The following is a 13,123-nucleotide window of genomic DNA, read 5'->3' as shown; positions in this document are numbered from 1 at the left end:
GGGCGGATCACGAGGTCAGGAGATCGAGACCATCTTGGCTAACATGGTGAAACCCCATCTCTATTAAAAATACAAAAAATTAGCCGGGCGTGGTGGCGGGCGCCTGTAGTCCCAGCTACTCGGAGGCTGAGGCTGGAGAATGGCATGAACCCTGGAGGCAGAGCTTGCAGTGAGCCGAGATCGCGCCACTGCACTCCAGCCTGGGCGACACAGCCAGACTCCGTCTCAAAAAAAAAGAAAACTTACAATCTGGAGATTGTGAAACAATAGGTACACAATTAGTTTCAGGCAAAATCAGTAGCGTTGGGGAATGCCTGAAGGTCATTTAAACCTTGGTCCTCCTGGCCCTCTGATCTTTAACAGTGAGGTTCTCCACCACCTTGACTTTTAATTATTAACCCTGAGTCAACGATTTCCAGATCCTTACCTCTGACTGCCTAAGGTACATTGGTACCATGTAGACATCTTACATGAAGCACATGTTAATTTCAACTGGTCACATACTACACACGTTCCTCCCCTACTGCCGCCGCCCACTCCTCCCCCAGCAGGGTCTCACTCTGTCACCCAAGCTGGAGTGCAGTGGTGTGATCATAGCTTACTGTAGCCTTGAACTCCTGAGCTCAAATCCTCTCAGCCTCCAGAATAACTAGGACTGCAGGTGTGTGACACTGCACCCAGCTAATTTTTATTTTTATTTTTATTATTTTTTTCTTTTTCTTTTTTATGGAACACTTCACAAATTTGCAAGTCATCCCTGTGCAGGGGCCATGCTACTCTCTGTATCATTTCAATTTTAGTATATGTGCTGCCAAAGTGAGCACCCACCTCATTTTTAAAAATTTTTCTGTAGACTTGGAGTCTCCCTGTGTTGCCTAGGCTGGAGTGCAATGGCATGATCTTGGCTCACTGCAACCTCTGCCTTCCAAGTTCAAGCAATTCTCCTGCCTCACCCTCCCAAGTAGCTGGGATTACAGGCATGCACCACCACACCTGGCTAATTTTATATTTTTAGTAGAGACGGGGTTTCAGTATGTTGGCCAGGCTGGTCTCCAACTCCTGATCTCAGGTGATCCGCCCGCCTCAGCTTCCCAAAGTGCTAGGATTATAGGTGTAAGCCACCGCGCCTGGCTGAAAAAATATTTTAAACTACCTACTTTTGAGATTTCCTGGATTTTTTTTAGCTTTTAAAATGATTTTAAACATACTAAAATACATACAGGTAAAATGATATACTATCTGGGATTTGCATAAAACATTTCATTGTGTAAAGCAGGGATTGCATAAAGGTATAGAAGAAAACACTGGTCACATGTTGGTGACTGTAAAAGCTAGGTAATGGTGTACTGGGCTTTCATTATGTTAGTCTCTCTAAATTGCATGCCTGAAAATTTCCATAACAGTTACATTTATATAAATAGTTTTACAGTTACTAAACTGTTTTCCAATTGTTTCACTAATGAAAGCGATGCTTCTATGACATCTAAGGGTATAAATACTGAAATAACTTAAGATTAGTTCCTTGAAGTGAATCATTGGGTCAAAGGTAAGTATATTTTTAAGGCTCTGATACATATTGCCAGCTGCCTCCCCAGGCCATTAAAAGAGGCCTAGTTTTAAAGTGAGTTCAAGAAGACATTTATGGCAAAGGATGATATGGTAGAATGGGATGGAACATAAAACATACTTAAATTTCTTAGCAGCTGCTGATCCTTTGTTTGTAGAATTGCTTAAGTTGATTTGCAAAACACTTTGTACAACATTCAGGGCTTTCTTTTTTTCTTCCGCAAGCTCTTCTTCCTCAGCAGTTTTCTTTTCATTTACCTCTTTGAGGGAAAGGGATAATTAATAATCTCTTGGAAAACATAGCCTGAGAAGTCTCAGTTATCAAATATTTACCAAGTACCTAAACATGTACAAAATCCATTAAGACAGGAAGAAGAAAAGTTTAACCTCATTTCACTAACCTCCATATCCCAAGACCCTCAGCCATAGCAAACTCAGAAAGTCTGCATGACCAGACAATGAAAAGTCCTACTTCTGTTCCTACTTATGAAACAATCTGAATTTAATGGCTTTCAGTAGCAAGTCTAAAACTTTTAAGGCAAAGATTGACAAATGTAACAGAGCAAGATACTAATAACTACAGTGATTATAGACTCTTTGATTTTTTTAGCATTCTAAACGTAATCTAAATTATGTAAATCTAAAAATGATAAAGACAGTGAAAAATGGTAATGGTATATCTGACAATATTAGTGGATAATTGTTTCAGTCTTTGATTCAATAACAAGTATTATGGGAAAAAAACCATATGCCCTACACATACCAAGGCATCATGGAATTTTACAAGCTACTATCCTCAACTACTACAAACAGAAAAAATATCAGAGAATAAAGTTAAACAGCTAGTTTGGATTATAGAAATACCAAAGTAGTCTAAGCCTGTATGACTCTTTCAATTTACTGCAGGATATAAATAACCAACTAACAGAAACTAGAATAAAATGCTGATTTAAGTAATCTACAGGGATGCCCCCAAAGTTTCTAAGAGTTCAAAGGAAGTTCAGATAGTGTTTAACTGAATCAAAAAATGCTTTATAAACTAGGTAGAGTTATGAGGTAGGAAAAAGTTGAATCCCTAGAGGTGGTAGGAAAGCATGCTGGGTGTTGGAAACAAAATGAACACATATATTGAAATAATAAAGTACAAAAAGTTTACACTGTGTTAGGCTGAAACATGGAACTGCTAATTTCAACAACTTTTAACTATCAAAAACATCAATTTAAATTTTAATCTAATAACCATTAGGGAAGTAGAATATAATGCTGAAAAAGGCTCAAGGTGCTATAGGCTGGCTGTGTTGCTTACTTGAGACACAATATTGTGCCTCAAAATTTGGGAAGGGATCAGGTGCAGTGGCTCCATGCCTATAATCTCAGCACTTTGGGAAGCTGAGGCAGGAGGATCACTTGATGCCAGGAGTTTTGAAAACAGCCTGGGCAACACAGCGAGACCCTGTCTCTATGGAAAAAAAAAAAAAATTAGCTGGACATGGTGCCACGTGCCTGTAGTCCTAGCTACTAGAGAGACTGAGTTTGAGGTTACAGTAAGCTATGACTGTGCCACTGCACTCCAGCCTGAGGAACACAGTGAGAGCCTGTCTCCAGAAAAGTAAAAAATGTTGAGAAGGAAAGAAAAAAACAACAACGGAGGTTCTGAGAATGGACACGCCATCAACACAGAAGGGTTGAGAAGAACTGGTTTGGACTTGCTGAGTTTTAACACAAACTCAGGAAAGCCTGTGGAAAATATCCAACAGGCATTGATGACCAGTTGTTAGCTCAGCAGAACAGCAAGGAAGAAAGACGACCCAAATTTGAAAAACAGTCATGTGCAAGTGAAGGCTAAAGCTCTAGGGACTTACGGAACCCTGGGAAGAACCCATTATCGGAGGCAACAGAAAAATTAGGAATCAAGAGTTAAGAAAACCAGGAAGTTATGCAATTGGAAGCAAAGTGAACATTTCAAGAAGAGATGATCAACAGTGACATATGCTGTAGGTTAGCTGAAGAGGATGTCATTGGAGACAATGCCACTGCACTTGGAGAACAAGTTGTTTATGGCTTTGATGGAACACATACGCAAAGAGTTGTAAGAAAACAGACAAAATTGGCAGAAGTTAAGAAAATAACCTCTCTGTACCTTCTAAATGAAGGTCATTCTCCAGGTTCTGTTTATTCTTGTGTTTTCAGCATGGAGTTTTGAGTGAGAAAGTCAGGTAGAATACAATGCTGGAAAGAGCTCAAGGTGATGGGGGCTGGCTGTGCTGCTTCTTGCAGAATAGACAAACATTGTGCTTTCAAAAGTTGGAAAAGGGCCAGGTACAGTTACAGTGGCTCATGCCTATAATCTCAGCACTGAAACAGAATTTGGGAGGACCCTAGAGAATTCATTTTAAACCTCTCTGAACCTTGGTTTCCTGAAACAGTCCAATACTGTTAATAATCACCTCAAAGAATTGAGAAGATCAAATCACAGATTGTTTTCAATAAAAAGCCAACTGCTACTGAATTAGATGTGATTTACTTTTTCACTTCAAATTTAGAACTGAAAGAGAGATGGAGTAGAAACTTGAAAACTGGCATGGTTAGAGGAATGGCTTTTTTGGGACCACAAGACCTAACTGTGTGTAGAGAAAGGAAGAAGCTAGAAGGGGAAGAATGAAAATGCCAGTGATGAAAGGGGTAATAGGAAGTAGGAATGGTGAGGACTAAAATGCAGATTAGATTAATTCAGGAAGGATTAAAAAAAAAAAAAGAAGTGCAGAGAAGTTCTGAGATTAGGAGAGGGAATTAGGGAGCTCATTCAAGCCAGCCACGTAAGAGGTAAGGTGTTTTTAAAAGGGTAAGAGGAGAAGATCCTGTAGAAAAAGTTTCGAAGTACTGCTGTGAAAAATGCTATAGTAAGTGAAAAGAAGTAGAATTAGGATGCTTCTGATAGCATCATTACTCTTAGATACATTCAAATAGGGATAAATTCAAGTAGAATGGCATTCAATGATACACAGCTTTAAAAAATAATCTGCACCAGGTATGCACACTGGAGGACGATGAACACTCTTCCTTTTAGAAAGCCAGGAGTGACTTAACCATCTTCCATGGCTTCACCCAGAACCTGCTGATCAACTGACACAGGCTGCCAGGTAGGAAACTCAACTTCTTCTCATACCAAGGATGGGATAGAGGAAAATGGGAACTTTGGTGGATGCTATTTATTCCTTTCCTTTCTGGCAGCTCGAAGTAATTACATTTTCCTAAATTACTATGTACAAACTTAGTATTAACTGTACATTTGATTATAAACTCCTCAATCCAATGTCTGATACAGAGAGTTTCTTCATGTATTAAATAAAGGAGGTACACTAGGTGATTTCTCAGTGTCCCCAGATATGACATCAGGACTCTGGACAATGAAGCATTTACCTTCCTGTTCCTCTTCACTGTCACTTTCTAGAAATCGAGAGTCCATGCGGAATCTGTCATCAGTGCCAAAGTGCGACTGTAAATCCATGAGCTACACAGACAGAAAACATACATAATCGATAGCCACATTCCCAAGAAATCGCTTCTGACGAAGACTGTCAATGTACACCTCCCCACATACTGAAATTCACTACACTAAGATGTTTGCCTACCTCCATCTACCTATGAACGAATCAGAAAGGATCACAGAAGACTCACTCCCCAAATAAACACCCCGATGCTATAATGTAGGTTAAGGTCTGCCTGCATTTACCCAGATTTAAGGGCTATGTCAAAAAATAAGGACATGTCGCAAGTTTAATTATTTTCAGTCTTCACTAACCTTCTGTCCCGCTCTGCCCTCAAACTGAGGTTTAATTTTGAACCTATTACTGTCATCTTCAGAATCAGATTCCTCATCATCACTGCTATCAAACAGCTTCCCAGATGTTTTACCCACAGACTCCTGTGAAGAAACACAAACGTTTATTAATAGCAGAGGCAAACAAGTAGCATTTCCTTCATAAGGTAATCTTCTCCCTCACATTGAAAGCCAATAACCCAGACTCATCTACCAGGAATGAGTAAATGGCGGGTCACGTGGAAATTCCTGACTCAGTGAAATCTAACTGGCCTCTGGGATCAGGGGCCCAGAGGCTCCCCAGTGAAGCCTGGATTTGGGGAGGTAGTTATTACATGCAAGAACAGTTTCTGTAGCATTTCACTAATACTGATGTCATGTTGCAGATGCTGTGGAGAATACAGGTTCATATATAAAAATCTCCAAAACCCCTGCAGTCTCAATGTGTGGTGACCTGGCAAGCCCTGGGTCTCACTGGGGCTCTCAGGAGGGTTTTATGTTGAGATTGTCAGTTGTTTGTGATGTGGATCTGCAGAAGTAGATGAATGTCCACAGGGACATCCTGAACTTCTTACTTTTACCCTTTCCTCTCCTGGATGGCTCTGCTCCTGAGTCGATGTCTCCTCTGTTTCACATTCACTGTCAGAACCGAAGATGATGTGTGTTGGCTTATCCTCTGGATGACCATCCTAGGGAGGCCATCAAAAGCATTGCATCTTAAAAAGATTTATGACGAAGACTCCAAAAGCAATTGCAGCAAAATCCAAAATTGACAAGTGGGATCGAATTAAACTAAAGAGTTTCTGCACAGCAAAAGAAACTATCAACAAAGTAAACAGACAATGTACAGAATGGGAGAAAATATTTGCAAACTATGCATCTGACAAAGGTCTGATACCCAGAATCTATAAGGAACTTAAACAAATCAATAAGCAAAAAACAAACAACCCTAGTAAAAAAATGGGCAAAGTACACAGCAGACACTTCTCAAAAGACAAAAAAAAATACGGCCAACAAGCATACAAAAAAAATGCTCAACATCACTGATCATTAGAGGAATGCAAATCAAAACCACAATGAGATACCATCTCACACCAGTCAGAATGGCTATTACTAAAAAGTCAAAATATAACAGATGCTGGCAAGGTTGCAGAGAAAGGGGAATACTTATATACTGCTGGTGGGAATGTGAATTCATTCACCCACAGTGGAAAGCAGTTTGGCGATTTCTCAAAGAACTTAAAACTATGATTTGACCTAGCAACCCCATTAGTGAATATTTGCCCAAAGGAATATAAATCATTCTACCATAAAGACACATGCACACATGTTTATTGGAGTACTATTCATATTCATTGGAGTACTATTCATATTTATTGGAGTACTATTGGAGTACTATTCAGCAAAGACATGGAATCAACCTAGATGCCCATCAGTGGTGGACGGGATAAAGAAAATGTGGTACACAGGCCCCACGGAACACTGTGAAGTCATAAAAAAAGAATGCAATCGTGTCCCTTGCAGCCACATTGATGGTGCTGGAGTTTATTATCCTAAACAAATTAAAACAGGAACAGAAAACCAAATACTGCATGTTCTCACTTATAAGTGGGAGTTAAACGTTGAGTACACATAGGGGAGCAATAGGCCAGGTACAGTGGTTGACACCTGATATCCCAGCACTTTGGAAGGCCAAGGCAGACTGATTGCTTGAGCTTAGGAGTTCGAGGCCAGCCTAGGTGACATGGTGAAACCCCATCTCTACAAAAATACAAAAATTAGCTGGGCATGGTGGCACGTGATTGTAGTGCCAGCTACTCAGCAGGCTGAGGTGGGAGAATTGCTTGAGCCTGGGAGGTGGAGGTTGCAGTGAGCTGAGATCATACCACTGCACTCCAGGGTGACAGAGTGAGACCCTGTTTAAAAAAAAAAGGGGGGGGGACAATCAAAACTGGGGTCTACTTGAGGGTGGAGGGTGGGAGGACAGTGAGGATTGAAAAGTTACCTATTGGGCCGGGCACAGTGGCTCACACCTGTAATCCCAACACTTTGGGAGGCCAAGGCAGGCGGATCACCTGAGGTCAGGAATTTGAGACCAGCCTGACCAACATGGTGCAACCCCATCTCTACCACAAATATAAAAATTAGCTGGGTGTAGTGGCGGATGCCTGTAATTCCAGCTTCTCAGGAGGCTGAGGCAGGAGAATTGCTTGACTCTGGGAGGCGGAGATTGCAGTGAGCCGAGATCATACCATTGCACTCCAGCCTGGGCAACAAGAGCGAAACTCCATCTCAAAAAGAAAAGAAAAACCACCTATTGGGTACTATGCTGATTATCTGGGTATCTGGGTAACAAAATAATCTGTACACCAAACTTCCAAGACATGCAGCTTACCCATGTAACAAACCTGCACATATACCCCCAGAACCTAAAATAAATATTGGAAGAAAAAAAAAAGCATTGCGGCTTAAAACAACCCAACCTCAAACTGAACTTGTCTAAACCTATCACACCCTTCCCCTGCCAAGTCTACTTCCTGCCCTTTTTCCTTATCTAGTGAATGCCATCACTATCTGTTTATTTGCCCAAGACTGAAACTTACAATTCCTCTTTCTATCCCTATCTATTTATCACCAAGTCCTATCAATTAAACTTCTTGATATCAATTCAATCAATCTATTCCCATTGCTGTTTTCATGGTTTTGACTTTTCACCTCCCCAAAGGCTCTCCTTGGTTCCAGATGGACCCATTCGATTTGTTTTCATCATAGTCTGAAGGATCTCTCCCAAACAGAGGTTGACAAACTTTTTCTGTAAAAGGCCAGAGTAAATATTTTAGGCTTTGCAGGCCACATATGGTCTTTGTTCTGTATTTAAAAACTATTTTTAGCTTGAAGGCTGTACATAAATAGGTCATGGGCTGGATGGCCTTTGAGGTGTAGTCTGTCAACTACTGTTCCAAAATAGACACAATTAAAATTCTTCTCTCCTTTGCTTAATCTTCTCTCTTTTGCTTAAAATTCTTCACTGTCTTTTCATTTTATGAACAAAATCAGACCACTAGCCTCATTTCTTGCCACCTCATGCTGTATAAGTTTTAGTTACACTGACTGAAAACATTCACCCTTGTATAAATGTTCCTTTTTCCTAGAATGAATGCCTTTCTGCTCCCTTCCCACCCTTTCGCCTGGGCCTGACCAATTCCCACAGATCTTTTCCTATTACTCAGCTCAGACTACAGAAGTTCCCAACTGACTTGGTGTGTTTCCTGTGTGCTGCCAGGGCACATGGGCACAATCTCCTCCTGGCCCTGTGTAACTGAACTGTGACTGTCAGCATGCCACGCCACGAGCCAAAAACTGTATGAAAGGCAAGATCATCATCTTCATACTATAAATCTGGCACTTACTATACAGGTGTACTTAACAATTGTTAGAAGAATGAACAAAAGCCCGTTACAGTAAATCTTGAAGACTTGGCAAGGTATAAATCACTTGACAAGTGACTTATATGTAAATTCAGACACATTTGAATACATTACTTAACTATACCAGGTATGCTTCTAAATGAAAGAAAATTATAAAGAAAATTTCAGATAAACCAGATGAAAAAGTTAACTCAAGAACCAAAACATGAAACTGGTGAACACCAAGACAATCAGCTCTATGGGGGCACACCTCACTTCATGGGAAGGAAAAGCTAGCCTTTGCGAGTTCTTGTTAAATCCATGCATTGAAAATACACTCACCAACTTTGCCAGAGCATTATGCACCAGCTTCTTCTGCGCTTCTTTTGCTTTTTGCCTCGCTTCCAAGGCTGCCAAACGCTTCTCATTGTCTTCAGCATGCTTACCTTTAGCACTCAGATCTGACGAATTACTAACAGAAAGTGAGAAATCAGTTTTGATTTCCCAAGTGTCCTTGGACGAGACCTTTGGTGATTTCTTGAGAGATGTGAGGCTGCTTGAATCAGACCTCTCTTCCCTTGAAGCTTCCGTCTTTGTGGTACTATGGCAGCTGTCTTTGTCAAAGCCTATGTTGTGAGTCTTTGCACTAAGACCTAAGGACTTCTTACCTTCTAATGGCCTAGAAATAGGAATCGTACTTCTGTTTTCAGAACTGCTAGGGGATACTGCCTTGCGATCCTGGCTCTCAAAAGTGATCTGTCTTTTTTGAGGCTGAATATAGTTTGGGCCATTCGCCTTCTTTGCATGTTGGCATGGAGTCAGTTCACCTGATGAGCCATTAACATATGGGGACCCATCTTCCATGGGTATGATACTGAGATCCTCATGTTTCATGGAATTCTGATCTTTATTAATATTGCTAGAGGCAACACTGTCTTTCAAGGATTTTTTCATTGACTCCTTTTCATACAGACAGCCTACTCCCTTGAAAGCCTGGAATTTTGGCTTTAAATTGTTTTCCTTTGGTTTCTGTTTGCCACAGGTGTTCTCCTCTCCTTCTAACAGGGAAGCCACAATCTCCTCAGGATGAATACACTGTCTGCCTCTGTGGAGGCAAGTGGGAGCCTTGGGGCTTTTGGAGCCTCTGTCAAACTTGCACTGGGTGGTGGTTTCTGGTCCATCACTCTCAGTATCTCCATTTGGAACCTTCAGATCACTGCCAGCCAACTGTTCCAAATCAGCTAAAGTGAGATTCACACGAAGGCAGTTTTTCATCATGGCATTATACTCCTCATCTCCTTCAGAGTCAGCTAATTCTGATGCAGAATCAGCATCTTCACTGCTACTGGAGTTAGAGGGAGATTTACAATTAAGAGACTTTAATCCATGACCAAGGGCTGACTCTACATTGCTTTTTCTTTGTAGTTTAATACAGTGATCAGAAAGCTCACAGTTTTCTCTATTTTCAAAGAAATTTTCTTTGTAGATTTTCCATTTGTGAAAATTCTGTACTGTTTTTGACCTTAGCAACATTTTTTTTCATTGCAATGATTTCATCTGTATCTCCTGAGTCATACTCAGTATCATTTCTCATAATATCATCATCACTATCATGGCAAGAGACATTATTTTTGATACCTAAACCTATTAAAGAATGCAGTTTGTGAATGCCTGATTTGAAATCATCCCTTACAACTTCAAAAGGATCATTTTCAGATTCATTTATTGAGGGTTGTGTAGTTCTCTGTAGGTTTTCCTCTTTTGCAATCATCATTCTCAATTCATCTTCAGAATCAATATCATCATCAGAAATGCTATTTCTCTTCTTGGCAGTTTCCAAGCTAGAAGTCTTAAAAGGTAGATTTTTAAGTTTCTGAGTATCAGAAACAGGTACAGGCGATGATTTAGAAGGAGTAATGGAATCACAAGTTCTTTTTTCTGCAGCCTGTTGCTGTGTTAAGGGTGGTCTCTCTATTACCCTCCTGGGCCTTGTACTCATGGCCAGAGACCCAATGGAACTCTCATCCTTCTGCACTTTTATCACCTTCTTGGGAGGACCATGAAAGTCAGAGAACTCTCCTCGCCGTTTCTTACTCATAGGGTCATTCCCTCCTTCTAATTCCCAAGTCAGGCTGGATATAGGAATGGTGTTTGTGAAATCCTCCCCTATCTTCTTTAGGTTGTGGCAGTATTTTGAGGGATCATATTTTATGACGTTATGCAAGTCAAGAAACAAAACTGAAGCACTTGGTTTTAGGAAAACTTATCAATCTTTGACACAAAAATTACTGCTTAATCTCAAATAAGTCATTTACCCCCCCTTTCAGTGTCCTGTAAAAGAAAATGAGGACTTAATTAGGTTACCTTTCAGGGTCTAAGAAATTGAGCTTTCTATGACATTTTCTGAGTTAAAGTCTAGTATCACCACTATTACTTGGCAGAAATTACTCAGACTGTAGATAGATATTATAGCAAACCTATTCAGATTATATTATAGGTACACAGGTCTCAGGGCTATTTTCTGTAAATCACAGAAATCCATCCATCGAGCTGATACAGTAAAGCAAAGTTCTGGGTTCAGGAGAACCCAGAGGACATGGCCACATGTGTGTCCTTTACTCTCAAACTCTTGGCTATTTCTGTCTTCTCAGTTCTTACTCATCCTAACTGATTCTCCTAGCTCAATAACGTCCACTTCACATGAACTCACTCTCTGCAATCATTTTTAGGTCTTTATTAGAAAGCTGGGCTGGGCACGGTGGCTCATGCCTGTAATCCCAGCACTTTGGGAGGCGGCGATGGGCAGATTACATAAGCCCAGGAGTTCGAGACCAGCCTGGGCAACATGGTGAGACCCCGTCTTAAAATAAAATTAAAATTAAAAAAAATCTAATAAATCTTTACCAGGACTACGTTGACATTATCCAGGAAAGATTCTAGTTAACATCGATGTGTTGTAATGATGGCTGTCATTCACAGATTCCCTAAAGCATGTGAATAGGCAAGTATTAAGGTGCTTTAAGTGATCACTCTTTTTTGTTTTGAGACAGGGTCTCACTGCTGCCCAGGCTGGAGTGCCATGGAATGATCGTGGCTCAATACAGCTTCAACCTTCCAGGCTCAAGTGATCCTCCCAACTCAGCCTCCCCAGTAGGGCCCGGCCGGAATTTTTTTTTTTTTTTTTTTTTTTTTTGAGACAGAGTCTCGCTCTGTCGCCCAAGCTGGAGTGCAGTGGCGCTATCTTGGCTCACTGCAAGCTCCGCCTCCCAGGTTCACGCCATTCTCCTGCCTCAGCCTCCCAAGTAGCTGGGACTACAGACGCTGCCACCTCGCCGGCTAGTTTTTTGTATTTTTTAGTAGAGACGGGGTTTCACCGTGTTCGCCAGGATGGTCTCGATCTCCTGACCTCGTGATCCGCCCGTCTCGGCCTCCCAAAGTGCTGGGATTACAGGCTTGAGCCACCGCGCCCGGCCGGAATTTTTTTTTATTAATATTTTTTGTAGAGTTAGAGTCTCACTATGTTGCCTATACTGGTCTCAAACACCTGGGCTCAAGTGATCCTCCAGTGGCCTCCCAAAGTGCTGGGATTACAGGTGGGAGCCACCGCACCCCACCTTAAGCGATTACTCTTGAAAGTCCCTTTGTTCAGTAACTACTTATATGTGTCAGTTATATGTGAGGTGTGGCAAAGTGTCTATTGTCTCTACTGTCCTTCAATATTTTCCTCTTTGCCATCAGCGGCTGCCATTGGTGGAAAGCTGGAAAGTGGAAAAGAAGAAATCAGTACTTTCTTGACTTTGAGCCACTTGTAGGGAGGGCAGAAGTCATAGCTATGTCCAGTACAACTAGGGCCTGGATTCAGGTAGTGGCTTCAGTGGCACAGTAGCTGTGAGCTCTGAGGACACACGTTTTTGCTTCTCTGGTCCCATGGGGGTAGTGGTTTACTGCAGTTGTCAATCAGTGGGCAATCTGACCTTTGGCTTTTGCTCCTCCAGCACTTGTTTAACTAACTGCATATACTATATTCCCTCTGTTTGAAATACCTGCTACTGTTTCCCTTACCGACTTGACGCCAAGGTTAAAAGCCAAAGAAAGCCGGGCGCGGTGGCTCAAGCCTGTAATCCCAGCACTTTGGGAGGCCGAGACGGGCGGATCACGAGGTCAGGAGATCGAGACCATCCTGGCTAACATGGTGAAACCCCGTCTCTACTAAAAAATACAAAAAACTAGCCGGGCGAGGTGGCGGGCGCCTGTAGTCCCAGCTACTCGGGAGGCTGAGGCAGGAGAATGGCGTGAACCCGGGAGGCGGAGCTTGCAGTGAGCCGAGATC

General features: G+C 41.6%; 1 protein-coding gene across 1 annotated transcript in view; it reads right to left on the bottom strand.

Annotated features, from left to right (window-relative positions):
- NOL8 (nucleolar protein 8) overlaps positions 1–13,123 on the bottom strand; it is a 32,171-nt gene that overhangs the window by 11,316 nt on the left and 7,732 nt on the right. Inside the window, 6 exon segments of the mRNA XM_017853689.1 lie at positions 1,688–1,826; positions 4,987–5,077; positions 5,369–5,491; positions 5,962–6,075; positions 9,136–10,279; positions 10,281–11,008. Of these exon segments, the coding sequence (XP_017709178.1) occupies positions 1,688–1,826; positions 4,987–5,077; positions 5,369–5,491; positions 5,962–6,075; positions 9,136–10,279; positions 10,281–11,008 (2,339 nt within the window).

Source organism: Rhinopithecus bieti, unplaced genomic scaffold (genome assembly GCF_001698545.2).
Source record: "Rhinopithecus bieti isolate Rb0 unplaced genomic scaffold, ASM169854v2 scaffold_37505, whole genome shotgun sequence".
NCBI classification, from domain to species: domain Eukaryota; kingdom Metazoa; phylum Chordata; class Mammalia; order Primates; family Cercopithecidae; genus Rhinopithecus; species Rhinopithecus bieti.
Note: the sequence above shows the minus strand (reverse complement) of the source record. Positions and strands in the feature narration are given on the sequence as shown.